General features: G+C 42.7%; 1 protein-coding gene across 1 annotated transcript; it reads left to right on the top strand.

Moving 5' to 3' along the window:
- Positions 1 to 1,933: 1,933 nt before the first annotated feature.
- On the top strand, positions 1,934 to 7,541 carry LOC138885600 (uncharacterized). Its single transcript, XM_070166563.1, has 8 exons — positions 1,934 to 2,190; positions 3,085 to 3,301; positions 3,394 to 3,691; positions 4,004 to 4,502; positions 4,950 to 5,154; positions 5,684 to 5,766; positions 6,743 to 6,894; positions 7,162 to 7,541. The coding sequence occupies exons 1-8, from the start codon at positions 1,934 to 1,936 to the stop codon at positions 7,539 to 7,541; spliced, it is 2,091 nt and encodes a 696-aa protein (XP_070022664.1).
- The last annotated feature ends 13,825 nt before the right edge of the window (positions 7,542 to 21,366 follow it).

Here is a 21,366-nt window from a genome sequence, read left to right as displayed (position 1 = left end):
GAACAAAACCATACAGCTGAACAAGTTTTGGGGTCCAGGTCTCAGCAGATTGGATGGTTGCTACAAGAAAATGGTATCATTAGGGAGAGGGTTAGAGCAATTGCTGACAACATCGTCATGAAGTGCCATGAATGTGAAGACATGACTAGAACCACCTTCATTGCTGAGGTAATGACCTTTGTTCTCCAAATAATGAGTGACCTGGAGTATCTTCAAGGGGATCTTGCGCATAGGCCCATGGCAAGGCCGACTGACGTCACACGGGCCCATGGAGCAGTTGAGGCATTAATGTATTCATGATTTTCATTCGAGTATGTATTTTCATTTTCTTTGTTGGAGTTTGTTAGTTTGTTTTCTAGTCTGTATTTTCATCTTTCTGTTGGAGTCTGTTAGTCCCCCTTTTTGAGTCTGTTAGTTTTTATGATTAAATTATGTAGGATAAGTCGTTATAATCAAGACGTTTTTATTTTATGAAAATTTGAAAACCCCAAAATATTTTTTTATTTTACACTTATTCCCAGAACTACGCTTGGTCTGATTCATGCGGCGTCATGATACGTAGGCAATCCCCATAGTATTCGATCATAACCGTGAAATGAAAAAAAAGAGGAAAAAAAACAAGAGAATTGTTGGAGGGAAATAATAGCAAAAGAAGAGAGAAAAATGAGGGAATAAAAGAAAAACAAGAATCAAGCAAAGAAAAGCAGGAATGGAAAAAAGAGAGAGAGAAGTTGCAAAATGAAAATTAGGGAAAATCGGGATGACGCAAGCAACCGATCAAATGCATAATAGAAATGGTTAACTGTTTAGGTGCATTGCATCCCCAACGTGTGGTTGCCTATCTTTTAAGCCATAATCGCTAACAAGTTTGTTGTTGTCATCAAGTAACAAGCAGGTGGTTAGTTTGTTTGGCATTCTGGGAGCTCACCCGTACAACACCAGGTCCAAAGACAAGTTGATCATGGCTAACCAATAACTGGATTCAAGTGTTATTGATCCGTCAAGAGAGGGGGAAGAGTCTGATGTTAATCTGAAAGAGGAGTTATATAAGCTGAAACAATAGATGGCAGAGATGTACTAGGCATGGGTAAAAGGGCATCCACCACCATCTTACCCCACCAACCCTGTTTTCGTCCCGCCGTTGTCTCAATCCCAGGAACCTCCCATTGTTGATTCATCTCTAGGTTTTCCTATTTACCACCACTACCAAGGCACCACTTCCCAGACTCCACAAGCTCCACCACCCAAACTAGTCACGTACCCTTCTCCACCAGCCACCCCTGTCTTTGTGGCACCCCCACCCGCTACACTCCACCGATACTCTAGTGAGCCTTTATTCTAGACCCAAGATAACCAATACTATCCCCCGGAGCCTACTTTCAAGGCCCCCGAACCTTACTCCTACACTCCTCGTTTCGACCTCCCTGTTGAGACTGAGAAACCACCTAAAAACCTAGAACAGGAGGAAATGTTGAGGAAGGTTAGAAGCCTGGAACAATCGTTCAAAAACATGCAGGGATTGGGAGGCCAGGTGAGTGTGGCCTACAAAGATTTGTGTCTATTTCCTGATGTTCAGTTGCCGGTGGGATTTAAGATGCCAAAGTTTGACTTGTATGATGGGCACGGAGACCCGATGGTGTACTTGAGAGGATTCTGTAGTAAAATGAGAGGATCTAGAAGGAAAGATGAGTTATTGATGGCATACTTTAGCCAGAGTCTGAGTGGCTCGGCATTGGAGTGGTACACTTGTCAGGATCACAGCAGATAGTATACCTGGGATGATTTGGCCTAAGCATTCGCTCGTCATTTCCAGTACAACATCGAGATTGTTATAGACCGTTTGTCTCTGACTAAAATTGAGAAGAAACCTAGTGAAAGTTTCAGATAATATGGTTTTCGCTGGAGAGAACAAGCGGCAAGAGTCAACCCTCCAATGGAGGAGAGTGAAATGGTGGAGTACTTTCTGCAGGCTCTAGGGCCCACTTACTTTGGCCATCTGATATCAGCCATAGGCAAGTCGTTCAGCGAGGTAGTGAAGATGGGTGGCATGGTGGAAGAATGGCTTAAATCAAGCAAAATCATGAGCTACTCGGCTATCAAAGCAACTACCGAAGCCATTCAGAACGGTACTGGGGGAGTGATTGGAAAGAAGAAGAAAGAAGATATGGCAATAATTGATTCAGGATCATGGTTTGGACCCAAGGGCCCGTCACACCAATATACCTAGCCTCGACCCCATCACTGAACCTACAACCAAACCCTATATAACCCACCCCAACACTACTTCCTGTCACCAGACCCTCATATTTCTGTCCACCACGCCCAAACATACACTCAACCTCATGCCTACGTATAATGGTGTGCCCCGGCCCCACAAAACACCTACCCAGCTCCACGAAACAACTACCTACCCCCACGAGCCTACCGAAACCCTGCCGATCCAGGTTTCTGACCCAATCCAGTATTCAAAAACGAGAGGTTGCAGTGAAAGAAAATGTCCACCCCATTGGGAGTGTCCTATACCAGTTTATTCAATAGATTGAGGCAATTGGATATGCTGAGGCCAATTGAGTCGAAATTGCCAAACCCTCCCCCAAAGAATCTTGATTACTCCGTGAGCTATGAATATTGTTCTGGTACTCCGGGGCATGATACAGAGAAGTGTTGGCACTTGAAAAATGCCATCCAAGAGTTCATTGGTACAAATCGGATTGAAGTCTAGACTATAGAAACACCCAATATCAACCAGAACCCATTACCGACCCATCAGGAAACAAACATGATTGAGATAGTACATAAGGGAGGGGAGCCCAAGAAGCCTTCACAGACCGTCATGATGATTCGGTCCAGTGAGGTCAAGCCATTTAAAAAACCAATAGTTGAAGGGTCAGTGAACAAGTTGAGCATGACAAACGGTGAACCATCCATGGTAGTTAAGAAAAGATCCCCAAGTGATGTTGCGGCAAAGCAAGAAAGGTCAAAAATGGTTGTGCCAGGAGTGGCAAACAAGCCTATAATAATTGTAGAGGGTGCCCGTACGGATCCTGTCATCATCAAGCCTGTAACCTAGTTGCCGATAATCAGCACCAAGGCCATCCCATGGAACTATGAACAGGTGATAGTGACTTATAAGGGAAAGGAAGTGAAAGAAGAAGTCAATGAGGCCCAGGGATTAACTCGTTCGGGGATATGCTTTGCCCCGGAAGAGTTAAGGAAAGCCAAAACATCCAAAGATAACCCAGTTTTAGTGAAGAAAGTAGTGACTGAAGAAGAGGCGGAGGAGTTTCTGAGAAAAATGAAGGTACAAGATTATTCCATCGTGGAGCAGTTGAGAAAACACCTACTCAGATTTCATTATTTTCATTGTTAATCCACTCAGATGAGCATCGGCAGGCCCTGATGAAAATTCTGAACGAGGCTCACGTTCCCGACAAAATTTCAGTGAACCATCTGGAAAAGATCGCCAACAAAATATTTGAGGTGAATAGGGTCACCTTCTCTGATGATAAGTTGCCTGTGGAAGGTACCGAACATAACAGAGCGCTCTATCTTATGGTAAAATATGAAGATTCTGTGGTCACCCAGGTATTAGTTGACAATGGTTCCAGTGCAAACATATGCTCTCTCTCTACTCTGAACAAGTTGAAAATTGACGATGAGAGGATTCACAAAAACAACATATGCGTCCAAGGTTTTGATAGTGGAGGAAAAGACTCGGTTGATGATATAGTGCTTGAGTTGACAATAGGACCGGTGGAATTCACCATAGAGTTCCAGGTGCTGGACCTAGCCATCTCTTATAATTTTCTATTGGGCCGACCTTGGATTCATGCTGCCAAGGCAGTCCCATCCACTCTGCACCAGATGGTCAAATTTGAATGGGATAGACAGGAGATCGTCGTGCATGGCGAGGATAATTTGTGTACTCACAGTGATGCCTCTATCCCATTCATTGAGGTTGAAGATGACAAAGGACCTTGAGTCTATCAAGTTTTTGAAACAGTGCCAGTCAAGAAGGTTCCAGAGGGGAAATATGTTCCAACTCCAAAGATTACCTCTGCATTGATCATGGTGGCTTTTGAAATGCTGAAATATGGCTTTGTGCCCGGTAAAGGTCTGGGTGCATCTCTGCAGGGTATCATACAACCAGTGTCCCTCCCTGAAAATTTGGGTATGTTCGGTCTTGGATTCAAACCTACAGCGACAGATGTGAAAAGGGCTAAAAGGTTGAAACAGAAGGCGTGGGCACTTCCAAAGACTGTTCCCCGACTCTCTAGGTCTTTTGTCAAGCCCAGTGCCAGGAAATGCCCAATGATGATGGTCCCAAGTTCTGTGGTTGACATTGATGAGGAGTTAATTGAAAGGTTCCAGAGGTTGTTTGATGATGTGAACATGGTGGAATTTGAAGAAGGTTCTAGCAAAGTGGACATGCAGTTTGTCGGGCCGAATGCAAAGCTTAACAATTGCAAGGCTACTCCTCTCCCTACCAGGAAAGAGTCTTGGTAGTTTGTTTTATTTTCCTTTCTGTCTGGGTCATTCCAGGGTTGTGACCCAGATTTTTATTTTTCGCTTGTTGATGTACAAACCCTGTTATCCTTTATTTTAATGAAATGCAATTTCCCTTTCCATAACTCCTGATAGTTTTATTTTTGTTTTCTTTTCTTCTCTGTACAGTTCTTTTATGCTGGTTTCAATGACATGACATGCATGAGGAATTTTCGACCCAGTCTTAAAAGTCAATCTAATTCTGAAATAATAATCCAAGAAATAAAGTATGATGATGAATCAAAATATGATAAGGATAAGGCCTTTGAAGAGATTAGTAAGGAACTAAGTCACTTTGAAGAAAAACCTAAGCCTAACCTGAATGATACATAAGCAATCAATTTAAGGGACCCAGATAATGTCAGTGAAACTAAGATAAGTGTCCATCTTGAACTGCAAATCAGGGAAGAGATAACTAAAGCGTTGTTTGAGTATAAGGATATTTTTGCATGGTCATATGATGATATACTCGGTTTGAGTACTGATTTAGTGGTCCATAAATTTCCAATTGATCCAGCATTCCCTCCCGTTAAGCAGAAGTTGAAAAAATTCAAAACTGACATGAGTGTGAAATTTAAAGAAGAGGTCACAAAGCAGCTTGATGCGAAGGTCATTCGAGTCAGGCAGTATCCCACGTGGTTAGCCAATGTTGTGCCAGTGCCAAAGAAGGATGGTAAGACCAGAGTATGTGTTGATTACCGTGATCTCAACAAGGCAAGTCAAAAGGACAACTTCCCATTGCCAAATATCCATATTTTGATTGATAATTGTGCCAAGCATGAGATTGGGTCTTTTGTGGATTGCTATGCAGGGTATTATCAGATTTTAGTAGACGAGGAGGATGCAGAAAAGACGGCATTCATCACACCGTGGGGAACATACTGCTACCGACTCATGCCTGTTGGTTTGAAAAATGCTGGGGCAACTTACATGAGGGCAATGACGACCATATTTCACGATATGATACACAAGGAGATTGAGGTTTACGTGGATGATGTGATCATAAAGTCCAGGAAGCAGTCTGACCACGCCAGATATTTGAGAAAGTTTTTCCACAGGCTCCGCAAGTATAATTTTAAGCTCAATCCTGCAAAGTGAGCATTTGGTGTTCCATCAGGGAAATTGTTGGGATTCATAGTCAGTCGGCGGGGCACTGAATTGGATCCGTCAAAGATCAAAGCTATCCAGGAATTGCCATCGCCAAAGAATAAGATCAAAGTGGTGAGTCTGTTAGGGAGACTGAACTACATCAGTAGGTTTATTGCTCAGCTCGCGACAACTTGTGAGACTATCTTTAAGTTGTTGAAGAAGGATGTTGCGGTCAAGTAGACTGATGAGTGTCAGGAAGCATTTGATAAGATAAAGGGGTACTTGTCAAACCCACCTGTGTTGGTCCCACCAGAACCGGGAAGACCTTTGATTCTGTATTTGACGGTCTTGGATAATTCATTTGGTTGTGTGTTGGGTCAGCATGACATCACTGGCAGGAAAGAGCAAGCCATCTACTATCTCAACAAGAAATTCACATCTTATGAGGTTAAGTATACTCCCCTTGAGAGGACGTGATGTGCCCTGACTTGGGTAGCACAGAAGTTGAAGATTACTTGTCATCCTACGCTACTTACCTCATCTCTCGCCTGGATCCCTTGAAGTATATCTTTCAAATGCCCATGCCCACAGGGAGGCTCGCAAAGTGGCAGATCTTGCTCACAGAGTTTGACATCGTATATGTGACTCGGACAGCGATGAAAGCCCAAGCATTGGCCGATCATTTGTCCGAGAACCCGGTCGATGTGGAATATGAACCATTGAGAACTTATTTTCCCGATGAAGAGGTGATGCATATTGACGAGGTGGAGCAGGTTGAAAAACCAGGTTGGAAACTTTTCTTTCATGCAGCGGTTAACATAAAAGGTGTCGGGATAGGGGCAGTGCTTATTTCTGAAACAAAGCATCACTACCCTGTTACGGCCCATCTGCGATTCTACTGTACCAACAACATGGTTGAGTACGAGGCATGCATTCTGGGACTAAGGCTAGCTGTATATATGGGAATCCAAGAAGTTTTAGTCTTGGGGAACTCGGATCTTCTGGTGCACCAGATTCAAGGAGAATGAGAGACACGGGATTTAAAGCTTATACCGTATCAACAATGTCTGCATGATCTTTGTCAACGATATTGATCAATAGAATTCAGGCATATTCCAAGGATCCATAATGAGGTTGCCGATGCTTTGGCTACCTTGGCATCAATGTTGCATCATCCTAACAAAGCTTATATTGACCCTTTGCATATTCAGGTCCGCGATCAGCATGCTTACTGTAACATGGTGGAAGAAGAACTTGATGGTGAGCCATGGTTCCACGACATCAGAGAGTACATCAGAATGAGGGTGTATCCGGTACAAGCCACATGTGATCAAAAGAGAACAATTCGTCATTTGGCAAGTGGATTTTTCTTCAGTGGGGGAGTTTTGTACAAAAGAACTCCAGATCTTAGGTTGTTAAGATGCATAGATGCTAGACAGGCCACGACTATCATGACCGAAGTACATTTCGGAATCTACAGACCGCATATGAGTGGGTATGTTTTGGCAAAGAAAATTCTCCGAGCAGGTTATTATTGGCTCACCATAGAGCGAGATTGCATAAGTTTTGTGCACAAGTGTCATCAATGTCAAGTACACGGAGAGTTGATTCATTCTCCGCCATTTGAATTGCACACAATGTCTGCACCATGGCCCTTTGTTGCTTGGGGTAAGGATGTCATCGGACCAATTGAGCCAGCAGCATCCAATGGACACAGGTTCATTCTAGTGGCTATTGACCATTTTACTAAGTGGGTTGAAGCTAAAACTTTCAAGTTTGTGACCAAGAAGGCAATGGTCGATTTTGTTCATTCAAATATCATTTGTCGGTTCGGAATCCCAAAGGTGATCATCACAGATAATAGGGCTGATCTTAATAGCCATCTGATAAAAGAAGTGTGTCAATAGTTTAAGATCACGCATCGCAATTCCACCCTGTATCGCCTTAAGGCGAATGGAGCAGTCGAGGCATCCAACAAGAACATAAAGAAGATACTTCGGAAAATGGTGCAAGGTTCCAGGCAATGGCATGAGAAGTTGCTCTTTGCGTTGTTGGGTTATCGCACTACTGTTCGCACTTCAGTAGGTGCAACTCCTTATTTGTTGGTATACGACACTGAAGCAGTGATACCCGCGAAAGTTGAAATTCCATCATTTCGGATTGTTTCTGAAACCGAAATTGATGATGATGAGTGGGTCAAAACTCGTCTGGAGCAATTGAGTTTGATTGATGAGAAAAGATTGGCAGCAGTATGTTATGGCCAGTTGTATCAAAAGAGAATGGCAATAGCATACAACAAGAAAGTGCGTCCCCGGAAATTTGAAGTGGGTCAACAAGTATTGAAACGCATCCTTCCACATCAGGCTGAAGCAAAAGGCAAGTTCGCCCCAAATTGGTAGGAGTCGTTCATCGTAACGAGAGTGTTGTCCAATGGTGCTTTGTATTTAACAGATATAGAAGGCAAATGTATAGATATGGCTATCAATTCTGATGCAGTCAAAAGATATTATGTATGATTTCTTTGGTTTAAATTGTGTTTGTTTGTACTTGGCATGTTTTGAAGTTTGGAATGATGAAGGCATTTTGTTCTGCTATCCAAACACTTTATCTTTTGTCACCTTTTTTAGCCTTATTTATTTCCTTTCATACCCCTCTTTTGGAATCAGTAACAAAGTTCAGAAATGCGAGTGCAAAAGGTGAGTAAAGAAGAAAAATAGAAAAGAAAAGAGAAAAAAGAAAGAAAAGAATGGGAAAGAGTGGAAAAAAGAGAGAAAATAAAAAGAAAAGAAAAAAAAGAAGAAAAGAAAAGAAAGGAAAAGGAGAGAAAGAAAAACAAAAGAGAAAAATCACAACAACAAAGTTTTCTGAGTTTGAACATGCTTGTTTGAGTGGTTCTGTTGTTTTTTTATGGAAATGTGAATACAAATGGAGACTGATTTGGAGTGTTGTTGACTGAGAATTTGATTCATGGGTTGTGACATAAAGTTTTAATAAAGAGATATTGCAAGTTCAGTTCCTTAACATGTTTCTGTCCAGTTTGATGCGCTTCTGAGTAGCTTCAGCTTCAATTTCTGCTAGTTTGAGTTATAGTTTTGTAGTATCCAATTGACATAGGAATTTTTGGTTATCTTTTGCTTCAACGTGAGTTTATTTAAGTCTTTATGCTCATTGTCTTCTATTGTTTGGATTGGATTCCATGAGGTGATTGGGTCTGGGTAAGTTACATATGAAACCTAACTTAAATTCTGTAAAAAACAAGTTGGCTCTTAGAATGAGCTGTGTTTTTTTGTTTAGAGCTTTGTGTTAAAGGTGATATGGCATGGATGGGGTTCTATATCACATCCCTCCCCTTCTGTAAGTAGCAGGTTGATTGGTTTCTCCTGTTTAGATAATTGAGTTCACTGTCCATTTCTGGGAGGAAAGTTCAGCATGTTCACAAAGTCCTCTCAATCTGCCCTTTGAGTTTCTCTTCATTTTTTAGAAAACTTCAATTTGTCCTCTTCTTTGAGAACTTGATCGATTGCAGGGTTGAATTGTAATTGATTATATTATTTCTTATGCGTTCCCTGAGAATGAACTCCATTAATTATCTTACTGAACTTCCTGTCCACGTTTCAACATATGGGTCTTTTATGGAGGTGTCTTGAGATAGTATGGTCGATGTAAAGTGGAAATATTTGGGTTCAAATGCAAGTTGAATGCCTTGGTTCTTCTGAAGATTTCTTGAAATCAGTTCATTGTTTCTTTGGTTGTTAATATGGGTATGCATCGATCATCCGTTTTGTTGGTAATTTCTGCAATGTTCCTATTTATTAAATGAAGATTTGACCACGGATATTTGTCTAAGCTCTCTCAATCACTTTGTTAGTGTCAAATTGCATCGTTGATTAATCCTGTTTATTGATAGATGTGTTAGTTTCCTTGCCCTAATTAGGATTTCTTTTGAACTCTGTTGGAATACTAAGTTATAACTGCTAAGTCTCATAAGGGCAGTCAAGGGTAAGAGGTTCTATTGGTTGATAACTTTACCCATTATCCTGTTAGAATTAGTCTCTTCATAAAGTGTCTTCTGTGCACAATATTCTGAAACTATGAACAAGATTCAGTCATTTTTGAGAAATTAAAAGGGGATATCCTATGTTCATCCATGGAAGGCTAAGGATCTGGGCATTGAAATTATAACCCATGACTTTTATAACAGTTTGCTTGGTTTGATTTGTTGGTTTAAATAAATGTTCTTTTATGATTCTGAAAGCAACTGTTTTGCTCTTTTGTGCTGGGTTATTGAAGTTTGGCTTCAAGAAATGGTACTTTTGTTTCTGGGATTGTAAAAGCAGCAAAATGTCATTCTGATATGTCTTCTTGGGCTTCACCAAAATATAAATGAACCCCCATGATCTCGGGCTTTCTCGCTTACGTCGTAGTATGCTTTAGGCACATAACTAAATTATCACAACTACGAGTACGGTTCCCGTGACGTAGTTGTGACACCTAATTTCAAATTAGCTTTAAATATGAATATCCATAATTAATTCAGTTGAATAGTTTTGAGGCGTGCCATTCATACATTTGAATCATATAATCTATGGCCCTTATATTTTATAACTTAGTTACTAAAATAAATCTCTAGTTTGCTTTAGGTGCGCAATTAAGTTATTACAACTATGGGTATGGTTCCCGTGACGTGGTTGTGATGCTTAGTTTCTTTAAAAATTAGGTATAAGTACGAGTATTTAAGGTTTGCCTTAGCTAAATACAAATTCTTTTCATAAAATAAATTGAGGTGCGCCATATGCAAATAAAATCCATAATGTATGGCCCTCACATTAATACAAAATCAGTTTAGAAAATGCTTTGCACTCTCGTAGTTTGCTTTAGGCGCATTTAATTAAATAATTTCCATAGCTACGGGTACGGTTCTCGTGGTGTAGTTGTGACACTTAATCTCTAAAATTTGGGGATACATTTATGTGATCCGGCCACAATTAATCTTGTTAATCAAAATAAACATGTTGTGAATCGTGGGTACGGTTCCCGTGATATAATTTGCAATGTGTAATTATAAATTTTGGTATAATAATTGGATTATTTAAAATTGGTTTAAAAGGAATAAAAATGCACATAGGTTTCAAAGATATTTTAAAATCAAATAAATAGGCCAATAATAATAGTTGAGCGACCGTGCTAAAACCACGGAACTCGGAAATGCCTAACACCTTCTCTCGGGTTAACAGAATTCCTTACCCGGATTTCTGTGTTCGCGGACTGTAAAACAGAGTCAATCTTTCCTCGATTTCGGCATTTAAACCGGTGACTTGGGACACCATAAATTATCCCAAGTGGCGACTCTGAATAATAAATAATTAATCCTGTTTCGATTGTCACTTTAATTGGAAAAAATTCCCTTATACCCTTTCCGGGTGTAGGAAAAAGGAGGTGTGACAATATTTATAAGAGTTGTTTACAAAATATATTTACAAAGCCCACGAGGGGCCCTTGCACAAAAACACAAAAACAAAATAAAGGAACCTAAATCTACTTCGAGGCCACATCCTCGGGAGCTGCATCTTCGGGAGCCACGTCTTCGGGAACCTCCTCCTCGGGGACTTCATCTTTATCTCCCCCGCTCTCAGAGCCACTAGCTAAATCCTCATCATCTGAGAGCAAAGTGGCAGCCTCTTTCTTCAAAGTCTTTGCTTTTTCAATATCGGCTGAGAGGTCGAAGCCACGAGCATGCACCTCCTCGAGGGTTTCTCTCCGGGACTGCCGCCTGGTGTGGTCAAGAGCACATGATAACTTAACTTCGACTATAGCGGAGATCTATTTTTCCTGAGTGTTGGCGGCTTCAGCGTCAACTCGGTACGAAGACACCAATGCCTCTGCATCATATTTGGCCTTTGCAAGCTCAGTGGCAGATTTAGCTTCGAGCTCCTCAACTTTGCGGCTTCGGGCCAGGCTTTCCTCCTTTACACCATGAAGCTGGCATTCAATTGAAGTCAGCTTCTCCCGAAGTGTATCTTTCTCCGAGGCGAGATGGTCCATGTTTTGTTTCCACCTAGGGTCTCAACCTCTTTCATCTTGAGCTCCTCTTGAAGCTACTCCACTAGCTTGCCCTTTTGTTGGGCCTGCAAAGTTGAAATGTTAGTCGCCAAATCAAGTAAATGCATAACAGACCCTCAAACGCTATATTACATTTTCAATAAGCTCGGTCTGTTCTCAACAAGCCTTCACCAACTTGGCTCGGAGATCACTGATCTTCCCTTCTTTTTTGACGTAGAGGATCTTAAGACTGTCCCTCTCTTCCACGAGCTTCTTTAGTTCAGCTTCACATCAGGCAAGCTTGGCCCGAGATTTGGCAAATGCCCGTCGATGAAGCGATATGGCCTTCTCACAAAGAAAAGGAGTTAGGCTTAGAAAAGTGAAAATTAAGTTCGAAACAGTTATGAAGACAAAACTTACTTGTTTGAGAAGGTTTTCAGCCTCATCAAAAATAAACGAGGCGTCAGGATCGGGGCCATCTTCGATCCCCGCAAGGCACTCCCAAAAAATATTGCTCCCTTCATGGGTCATTTCCACGTCAGGAGTCCTCATGGCCTGGGCATCTCGGAATTGCCCCTCGGAGAACACCGGGCCCTGCGGCGAATCATCCATATTGATTACCCCAACTGATTCACTTGGGATGTTATCCTGTCTTTGACGGGCCTCAGAACCGGGCCCCTTAGTCTCACTCTCCAAATGACATCCAAGATGAGGTGTTCTTTTGCTTCGCGATGGCTCGGGGACTTTGCTCGAACTCCCCTCGAAGATTTCTTCAATTCGAGAATGAACTGCATCAGCCACCATCGGTTCGACAATCTTCAAAACACTAGTGCTTCCTCTTTTCCGAACTACCTATAGGCAGTCGTCATATTCCCCCTCTTCATCCTAATCCCGAAGGCATTAGACCATTTCCGAAGATAGGACCACAGTATCGGCCTTAGGCTTTCAAGCCTTGCTTTTCTTTGGCTTCGGGGAATTTGCAGGCGACCCCCTCTTTCTTTTCTTTTCTTTTGAAGGCTTTGGGATATTTTCTTCACCAGGCGTGGGCAGCCGCATAGCAACGGCGTCTCCGAGGCCTGCATAAAGATAAAGTAAGTATTTCGCTAAGAAACGTAAGTATGCAAACAAGAAGACTCACCATGGTTTTTATCCTCCCATCGACCTTTGGCCAGGTCATGCCAGTTAAGCTCCGCGTATGAAGAAGTAGAGGCCAGCTTTTGGACCCAACCCTCGAGGTCTGGGACCGCACCGAGAAACCAAGCAACAGCTACACCATCGAAAAAGGATTAGGTCGAGAAAGAGTAGAGAAAGCGGAATATAAAGTCACAATCGATGAACCTGTACTTACGTTTCATGTTCCATTCCTCGGTGAATGGCATCCTCTCAGTAGGAATTGGGTCGGAGGTCTTGATTCGGACAAACCAGCTCATCCATCCTCGGTCCTTGTCCTCATCGATGTTGGAGAAGAGAGATTCATGGATCGGTATTGTAGCTTTATCAGGCCACCTCGATAAAGACAAAGGTTGTATAGCTTGATCAGATAGTCGAGGGTAAAAGGCATCCCCTCGACTTGGCTCGAGAAGTATCTGATCAAATTGACGATGTGTCAGAATGAAGGATAGACCTGGCCAAGCGTCACCTGGTATTATTGGCAAAAATCAAGAATAACTAGATCTATGGGACCTAGAGATGGATTTGCAGGACCCAGCATGAATGGGCAGGTATACACGCTTAAGTACCCTGCCGTATGAGTGGTGATGTCCTCTTTAGGGGAAGGGATCACCACATCTTTGTTATCCCAGTTGTATTCCTTTTTCACCTGCTCGAGCTCACTTTTGGTTATCAAGCAGATGTATTGGGACATGGGCTCACATTGGCCTGGTGTCAATGTAGTTTTATCAATCTTGAAATCGGATGTTATTTCGCACGGTGGGGGAATACACTCCTCGATATGAGGTGGCACCACTGTTATACTTCTGGCCGTCCGTGATGACGAAGAGGCTTTTTCTTTTTGAAGAATAGTTTTAGATATTTTAGCCATGGCGGTTTGTAAATTTAAAAGAGGAGAAAGAGTAGATGTTGTAATGATAGAAAATTGAGAAGAAAGTGAACTTAAAGAAGTTGAAAGAGCTAAATAGATTTCAAGGATGATTTGAGAAGTAAACTTTGGAAAATTGTAAAGTTGGCCTATTTATAGAGGTCGCTTAAGCGTATTAGGGAAGCCGAATAGCCAACCATCAGTCTCCTCTAATTAATGACCTTGGAAACTGTGCAGACGCGACCTTGCAATCACTTCAGTCGCTGACATCATGATATTGGTATCATAATTGAGGCATCGAAGGGTTGAGAGTCAAATCGTTTCTTATCATTTTTTTTAAGAAACGCGGGGACTATCTATATACGGTCAAAATCATATGCCTCCGATTTTGTAGGCTCGAGAAGTTGCATCGAGGACAAAAGTTCGATATAGACCAAGCTCGAGCTCGAAGGTAGAATAACTAAGTGCTCGAGGAACATCGAAGACAAGTACGACCAGCTCCGAGACAATGCCATTATGAGTTTGTTACAGAAGGACAAGATTATCGCCACGTCCCCAAGATCATGGCATAAATTTTGGAATAGATTTGTATGAATTAGTACAAATCTATACTAAGCGGTTATACCGATGTCCCAATAAGATTCTTTACTATAAATGAAAATGTACCTTATGTAGGGTTTCCCCTATTATATAAAGGAGACCCCAATCATTTGTAAGATCATCTAATCATTGGCAAAGAATATACTATCCTACTTTTCTCGCTCATTGTTCATCAGAATTGTCTTTTTGCTTTAATGTCCTTGCTTTACTGTTCTTAACACATCTCGAGGTCACTGGGCTCGAGGTCGATACAGCTTAAGTAACACTGGTTTGATTCACTCATTTATTTCATTTATACTTTATACTTCTTGATTATTAATTGGTATTGAACTAAATCACGTATCTTTAAAACCACAAATCAAATTAATTGTTACTCGTATTTTTTAGGTAAACATTGCTATTTTCTGACTAGCAAGCAATGTTCTTTGACATTCACTATTGATCACGACTTCACATAAACTGACACATGTGAATAATACGTCTAATTTGTTGGGAAAAACATAATACGTCTAATTTAAGAGTCAGGTGTAATCATGTGTTACAAGTAATGGTATCAGGGAATGGTACCTGGAATGACACATCACACACCAACAATGGTCTGGTTCCAAAGCCAGCAAAATCGGGTTTTCTGACTGTTTCTCTTCCGGTCTATGTTATAGTTAGAGATCAAAACTGGACATCGAGACTAGATTTTGTTGTAAAAATAGTTGTTCAGTAAAACCTCTCTTCTTTCATCTTCAAAATTTTAATTGTTTTCGAATGGTAGAGAGTATTGTATGGGTCAAAATCTGACCAAAAGTGGATTATCATTAAAAGGAATGGTATGGGGTCGACCAAGCCATAGTCATACCCACAAGGCGTAATAGCGACGAGTATCTTGTCCAGTACCTAGATCGAGCCATCAGAAGGCTTGCACGGCAGAATATATGTCGTAATACTTAAGCGAGTAAGGAAGAGTATAGTCAAGAGGGGGTGTGCTGATTAATGACTGTTGGATAAAGGGGAAGATTTGTAATATATATATGAGGTAATAAGGCAAGAAAGGGGGTTCCAGGAGGAGGAAAAAGGAACAAAAGAACGAGAAAAGACCTCCAACATCAAAGCAAAAGCCTAGATTTTGGTTACAAACCTTTGTAAATCGTCATTGTTGAATCAATAAAGATAGATCTCATAGTTATCAACGACATTCCTTCCTTTCCTTCTTTGATCTTACAAGTACGGAACAATTTATCAAAGATGTAAGCTTATCATTTACGTTTGATGTCTTTTAATCATCCTAAGAAATGTTATATAAGCTCGGCCTCATTCGATTCTCGTATTCAATCTGCTTAGATCTAGAATTAATTATGTTTGGCTAAGATTTATCCTCCATTTTCTTTATTAATTAGTTTAACGAAAAGCTTAGCACTTTTTAGTCAAACAATTTGGCACCATCTGTGGGGATTTCTTAGCCAATTTTTTAGTTTCCTTTAGATCTAAAACCAGTCAAGTATCACTTCCGGGCTTCATAGCCTCACCGTCTTGGTATAAACACCGACTTGGAAAAGTGATAGATAAGCTTTTGAGATAACTAAACCAATCTAGGTTAGATCTCTACATGAAATAGAAATTATGACCGATGTCTATGCAAAACCCACGCCTCACCTGTAGCAATGGCTTTGGCACGTCATATGCATGTTTAAAGTAGGATCACAGTCACTATGCTCTTAGTATGACCGCAATCCCATTTGACGTATTCACCTTATATACCGGCATGTACTTCTACCTCTTAGGAAGGGACAACAGCCTACTATGTGATTCTTTGAAATCACAGGCATATCCTACCTTATATTCATACCCACACGCACTGGGTGATTTGTGAACAAAGTATGACATGTTTCCCTTATTGTTTGTGCATATCGAACGGGGTCTGAGTGGGACTCAGTTTCGATATCCCAATGGGCAAGGTAAGTCCAACCCACGAGAAACCTAGACGCGATTAACGCGAAGCCAAACACGACCGCCAAATCTGAAATTATCATTCGAGTACGAGGCGAGGCGAGCAACCGTACAACGCCATTCCTCCTTTCACCGATTTAGCAGGCCAAGGTAATAGGAAATTTCATTTGGGTTTAACTTATCACGTTGTCTTGTTGGTTACGAACATGAACACGAGCACTCTCACAGGTATGCAAACAAGGAACGAACACCATCAACACACCCCATAAAAAGGTTTTGTACCATACCATCTCACAAACAATGACCGAGCAAAGCCCTCTAAGTCGTACCGTACTACAAATAACAAAAACGGTTCAGCACAGGCCAACATTATTAAGAAACGATCTCCGGAACCAGGGACTGAGCAACGGGCCCATGAAACGCATAGTATTCTCCAATGAAAGCAAAGTTGAGTGAACTGGGACTCACCCATGAAACACACAGTATTCTCCAATGAAAGCAAAACCAAGCATATCGGGACTCACCACGACGCACACATAAACAATACGGTGATGTGTAATGTTCTCCAATAAAAGTAATACAACGGATTACAATTCCAACCTCGCTCGAATTTACAACGGGTTATAATTCTGACCTCGCTCGAATTAACACCCTTACGTCCCTCTACCATCGCCAAGCAAAAGGAAAATTTGACCTCGCCCGAATTCACAATGGGTTATAATTCCGACCTCGCTCGAATTAACACATTTACGGCTATTGGCCATCGCCAAACGAAAGGAAAGTTTGACCTAGCTCAAATTTACAACGGGTTACAATTCCGACCTTGCTCGAATTAACACCCTCATGACCATCGGCCATCACCAAATGAAAGGAAAGTTCAACCTCGCTCGAATATACAAGTCAAGATTGACTTCGACCAAGTTGGCAAGTCTAAATTCGACCTTGTTCGAATATACAAGTCAAGATTGACTTCACCCAAGTTGGCAAGTCTAAATTCGACCTCGTTCGAATATACAAGTCAAGATTGACTTCTCCCAAGTTGGCAAGTCTAAATTCGACCCCGTTCAAATATACAAATCAAGATTGACTTCGCCCAAGTTGGCAAATCTAAATTCGACCTCGTTCGAGTGTACAAATCAAGATTGACTCCACCCAAGATGGCAAGCCAAAATTCGACCTCGTTCTAATATACAAATCAAGGTTGACTCCGCCCAAGTTGGCAAATCAGAAGTCAACCTCGCCCAAACTTGCACAACGAGATCCAATTTCACTCGAGTCAAGTAAACCAGATCTGCCCTCATTCGAATTCCCAATTAAAAGATCGGGGACTCATCACGGAGAAATCCGAAAATCTTCTCCCAAAAAACAAAAAAAAAACAAAAAGAAAAACGGAGGAGAAGGAAAAAGAAAATAAAAAGATACACAAATGAAGGCAAAGCAACTATTTCATTCAAATATACGTGTGTAACAGACGCACCTTACAAAAGGCCAAAACATGTCTCAGGAAAAAGATTGAAAATAAACAACAAAAGAAAAAAAACTAAGTACAAAGGTTGCAGCAAAATTTCACTCGGCATCATCCCCACCGTCGTTCTCCCCAACATCATCATCATCAGAAGAGAGCCCATCCTCAACATCGACGCCCTCACCAGCCTCCGGCATCGTAGGGTCGTAACCGCAGGCAGTACGAGCCTCGTGTGCCTTCGCCCGAGCATCTTCAAAGGCGGCCTCTGGAACATTCCCTGCCTCCCACAAACCCTTGTATATATCATGCTGGGCCTCAGTATGGACCCATAGCTCATACAAGCGGCGGGGAACAGTGGCTGAAGCAAACTCTTGAGGGGGAGCTTGATCCAATAACTGCACCTTTGAGCTTCAAGAGCCGCAACTCAGTCTCCCAAGATCAAAGCATCCCGATCAAGTTCACCAATTCGCTCCTCGAGCCGTGCCTCCCTCAGCGTGGTCGTCGCTCTCTCAAACTCTTGCTCGAACTTGAGGACGCGGATAGTATCCTCTAGTGTTGCCGCCCTCGCCAAAGCCGACACTCGAGCATTCTCGACTCTCTCTATATCGGCCACTTTCTTTTCTAGCTCGGCCACCTTTTCCGTCCATTCTGCACTCAAAGCGTCGACCTTAGTAGCATTTTGCTCAAGCTCAGCTCGTAAAGATAGCACCTTCGCCTGAAGGTCCTCGCACTCTGCGGAAACCCCTTTTCCTACGTCAAGCTCTTCGTCCTTGGCATGAAGCAGCTCATCAAGATCACTGCATCTGCGGATAGACCGCATCAGTTCCTCATCTCTTTTCTCCAACACCTCCCTGGTAGACTGGGTACTGGCACCCGCTCTGAGTTGCTCGTGCATCTCATGACATCTGTTGTGATACCGTCGATACTTCTCGTCCATCTTCAGAAAAATCTTGGCCCGCGTATCGACCCTACGAGCACTCTCGACCTCCAGTATGTAAGTCTAAAAAAAAGGAAGAAGAGAGGGAAGAAATGAGTCAGTAAAGACAAAGGTTACAAAGCAAAGAAAACAAAAAGAAACTCACCCTTAGGCCCATCGCGGCCACACCGCGTGACAACTCGGAGTCGCTGACATCCTGAAGAGCTCCGTTTTCAGCAGCGGAGCATAGAAGATCGAACTGCGGCACCAAATATACCGTGTCTTGCAGCAAGTTGAGATCCGACAGAATATCGAGTATTTGGGAAGGGCCTTCCGCTCTTACCACAGTTCAGGTAAAGCCCTCCTCGAATATCCCCATGTCCTCAGGGTCAATGTCGGATTCGGATTCATAATCCTCAACCATCACGCCCTTCCCCTTCTCATTAGCCGAAGAGGGGGCGCGGTTCTGCCGAGATGTTGAAGGGCTGCCCGAAATAGCAACAGCAGCCTCGGAACTCCGTCTCTCCGCCACATTATCCCCTTGAATGCTCACAACGGGCGTCGTCTCCATGGCTGGGTTGGCACCACCGTCGGGGAAGGTCGCCCCTCGAGGATGTTTCGACTAGAGAAGCCTCTTCCAACACTACCCTTCGTCTCTTCGACGGGACCTCTCCACTACTAACGCGTGAAGATTCGCCCGTTGAACGGACAGCAGGAATTGGAGTCTCCGACTTAGGAGTAATCTCCAAGCGCACGGCTTCGGCCGCGGACGCAAGTCGGGTAGTAGTTCTTGGTGCAGGCCGGGCAGCAGCCCTTGGTGCAGGCCGGGCAGAGGGCACCGGTTGACGTAATGCAAGCGAAGGAGCCCTCATCCTTCTCACTCCTCTGCGACCTATCAACAAGGAGGGATTAGATCATATAATGACAAGGTTAAAGAAATTATGAAGCGGAGGATAAAGAAAAACTACAACAAGCCGACCACCAGTAAGAGGCTTACGCCCAAACTTCTCATGGAAAGGCGCCCACTCACGAATCCCCACCGTGTGGGGGAGAATTGCGCTTACCCACTCGCGGGATATCAGCAACTAGCGGGGGAGGTAGTCTCTCGGCTACAAAAGCAAAAAAACAAGTCCTCAGCGAAATCGCTAAAATGAAGACGATCGACGACCATCTTAAGGAAAACATCACAAAGTAAACAGGGGAAAACTCACAAGCGAAGTTCCAAGTCTTTGGAAACCCTACCGAGCTCGCCACAAGGTGCTCTGTTCCCACATAGAAGTAGTTTTCCCAAAAGCGATGATTGGCCTTATCGTCCATCTTCACAACCAAACTCTTGGTTCCTCGATGGCGCATATGAATCATCGTTCCCCGAAGAAAATGAGGGGCGAAGATGTGGAGCATGTGTCCTAGGGAAATTCCTTGGTCGGCCAGCTCCGCATACTTGATGAGCATAAGAAAGAGCTTGTACGCATACGGAGAGAGTTGAGTCGGGCACACTTCGTAAAAGCGGTAGAAATCCACCACCATAGAAGGAAGGGGGAGCGTGTACCCGATTACAAAGGGATATGTGTAAAACGCGCAGTAGCCTGGGTGGTGCAAATGCATTATGTTTTGCCCCGCCGGTACCATTTCGATATGATCGGGGATTCCCCACTTGGCTTTGAGCGCTGTGATCGTCGCCTCATTCATAGTGGAGGGAACGGGCTTCGGTTCATCTCCTGCATGGCTGTTAAAATCAGTCCTCGTCTTCCCGGGACGGGGAACTACCTCATTCACCGTCGAAAACCCCTCGTCTTCCACCACCTCTACTCCCTCTTCAAGTAGGGATACGTTACTTTCGGTACCGGAGCACCAACAGCTTTATCAGACTGGGAAGGAGCACTAGCCATTTGTCTTCTTCGATCGAAATAAACGAGAACGATGAAGGAAAGAAGGTAATGGTCATAGCGAATTCTAGCGAAAGCAGAAGTATGAAAGGTTAGAGAAGGGGAAGGAAGTTTGCAAAGTTCTTTCTTAGACAATTGAAAAGTGCAACAATCAAATGAGAGACTTCTCCCCTATTTATAGGGACATAAATGCCCTGAGCAGGAAAACCAAGAGCCGCCAATCAAAAAATGGAAAGGGCACAGGAAACGATACAGTGCCTGGGAAACGTGCACCATAATGGCGCATAATAAGCATTCATGATATCCTGAATTGATGTGACAATCCAATTCTGAACTGACGTAACGGTCCAATGAAACTCTTGAAGCGTCACTTCGCTACCTCGCCATAAGGACCTCGCTCCTCGCATAACATGTTCAAATTTCTCCTAATTTTTGAATCAACAGAATCCGCCCATCAAGCTCGCTGTAAGGATCTCATTCCCCGTAGTATTTAAGATGTTTTATGTGTCAAAATGGCAAAAATTTAAAATGCTTTTGCCTTTTTGGTTTTGCGTTGGATCTAATCACTGCAAAAGTACATTTCAATATAATTTTCATTTGACCATTACACCAAAAAAATAAAAGTGCCTTCCATTGGTCAAAATCTGTCAGATCAAATTAGGCATAACAGCAAGAACGTCAATCGCAACTCTTTTCCAGGTTTTGAGTGATTATTGATACCATGATAAATATTGCGACAAAAGACATACCTGACCAGTAACTAGTGACCCACTACCAACAGCTGTAGCGGGCAACTTGTTTCGTAGTACCAACTTCCAATTTTTTTCTTCCGGGTATGCATGGAGATCCA

Source organism: Nicotiana sylvestris, chromosome 2, assembly GCF_000393655.2.
Source record: "Nicotiana sylvestris chromosome 2, ASM39365v2, whole genome shotgun sequence".
Taxonomy (NCBI): domain Eukaryota; kingdom Viridiplantae; phylum Streptophyta; class Magnoliopsida; order Solanales; family Solanaceae; genus Nicotiana; species Nicotiana sylvestris.
This window is presented reverse-complemented; position numbering and strand designations above follow the sequence as displayed.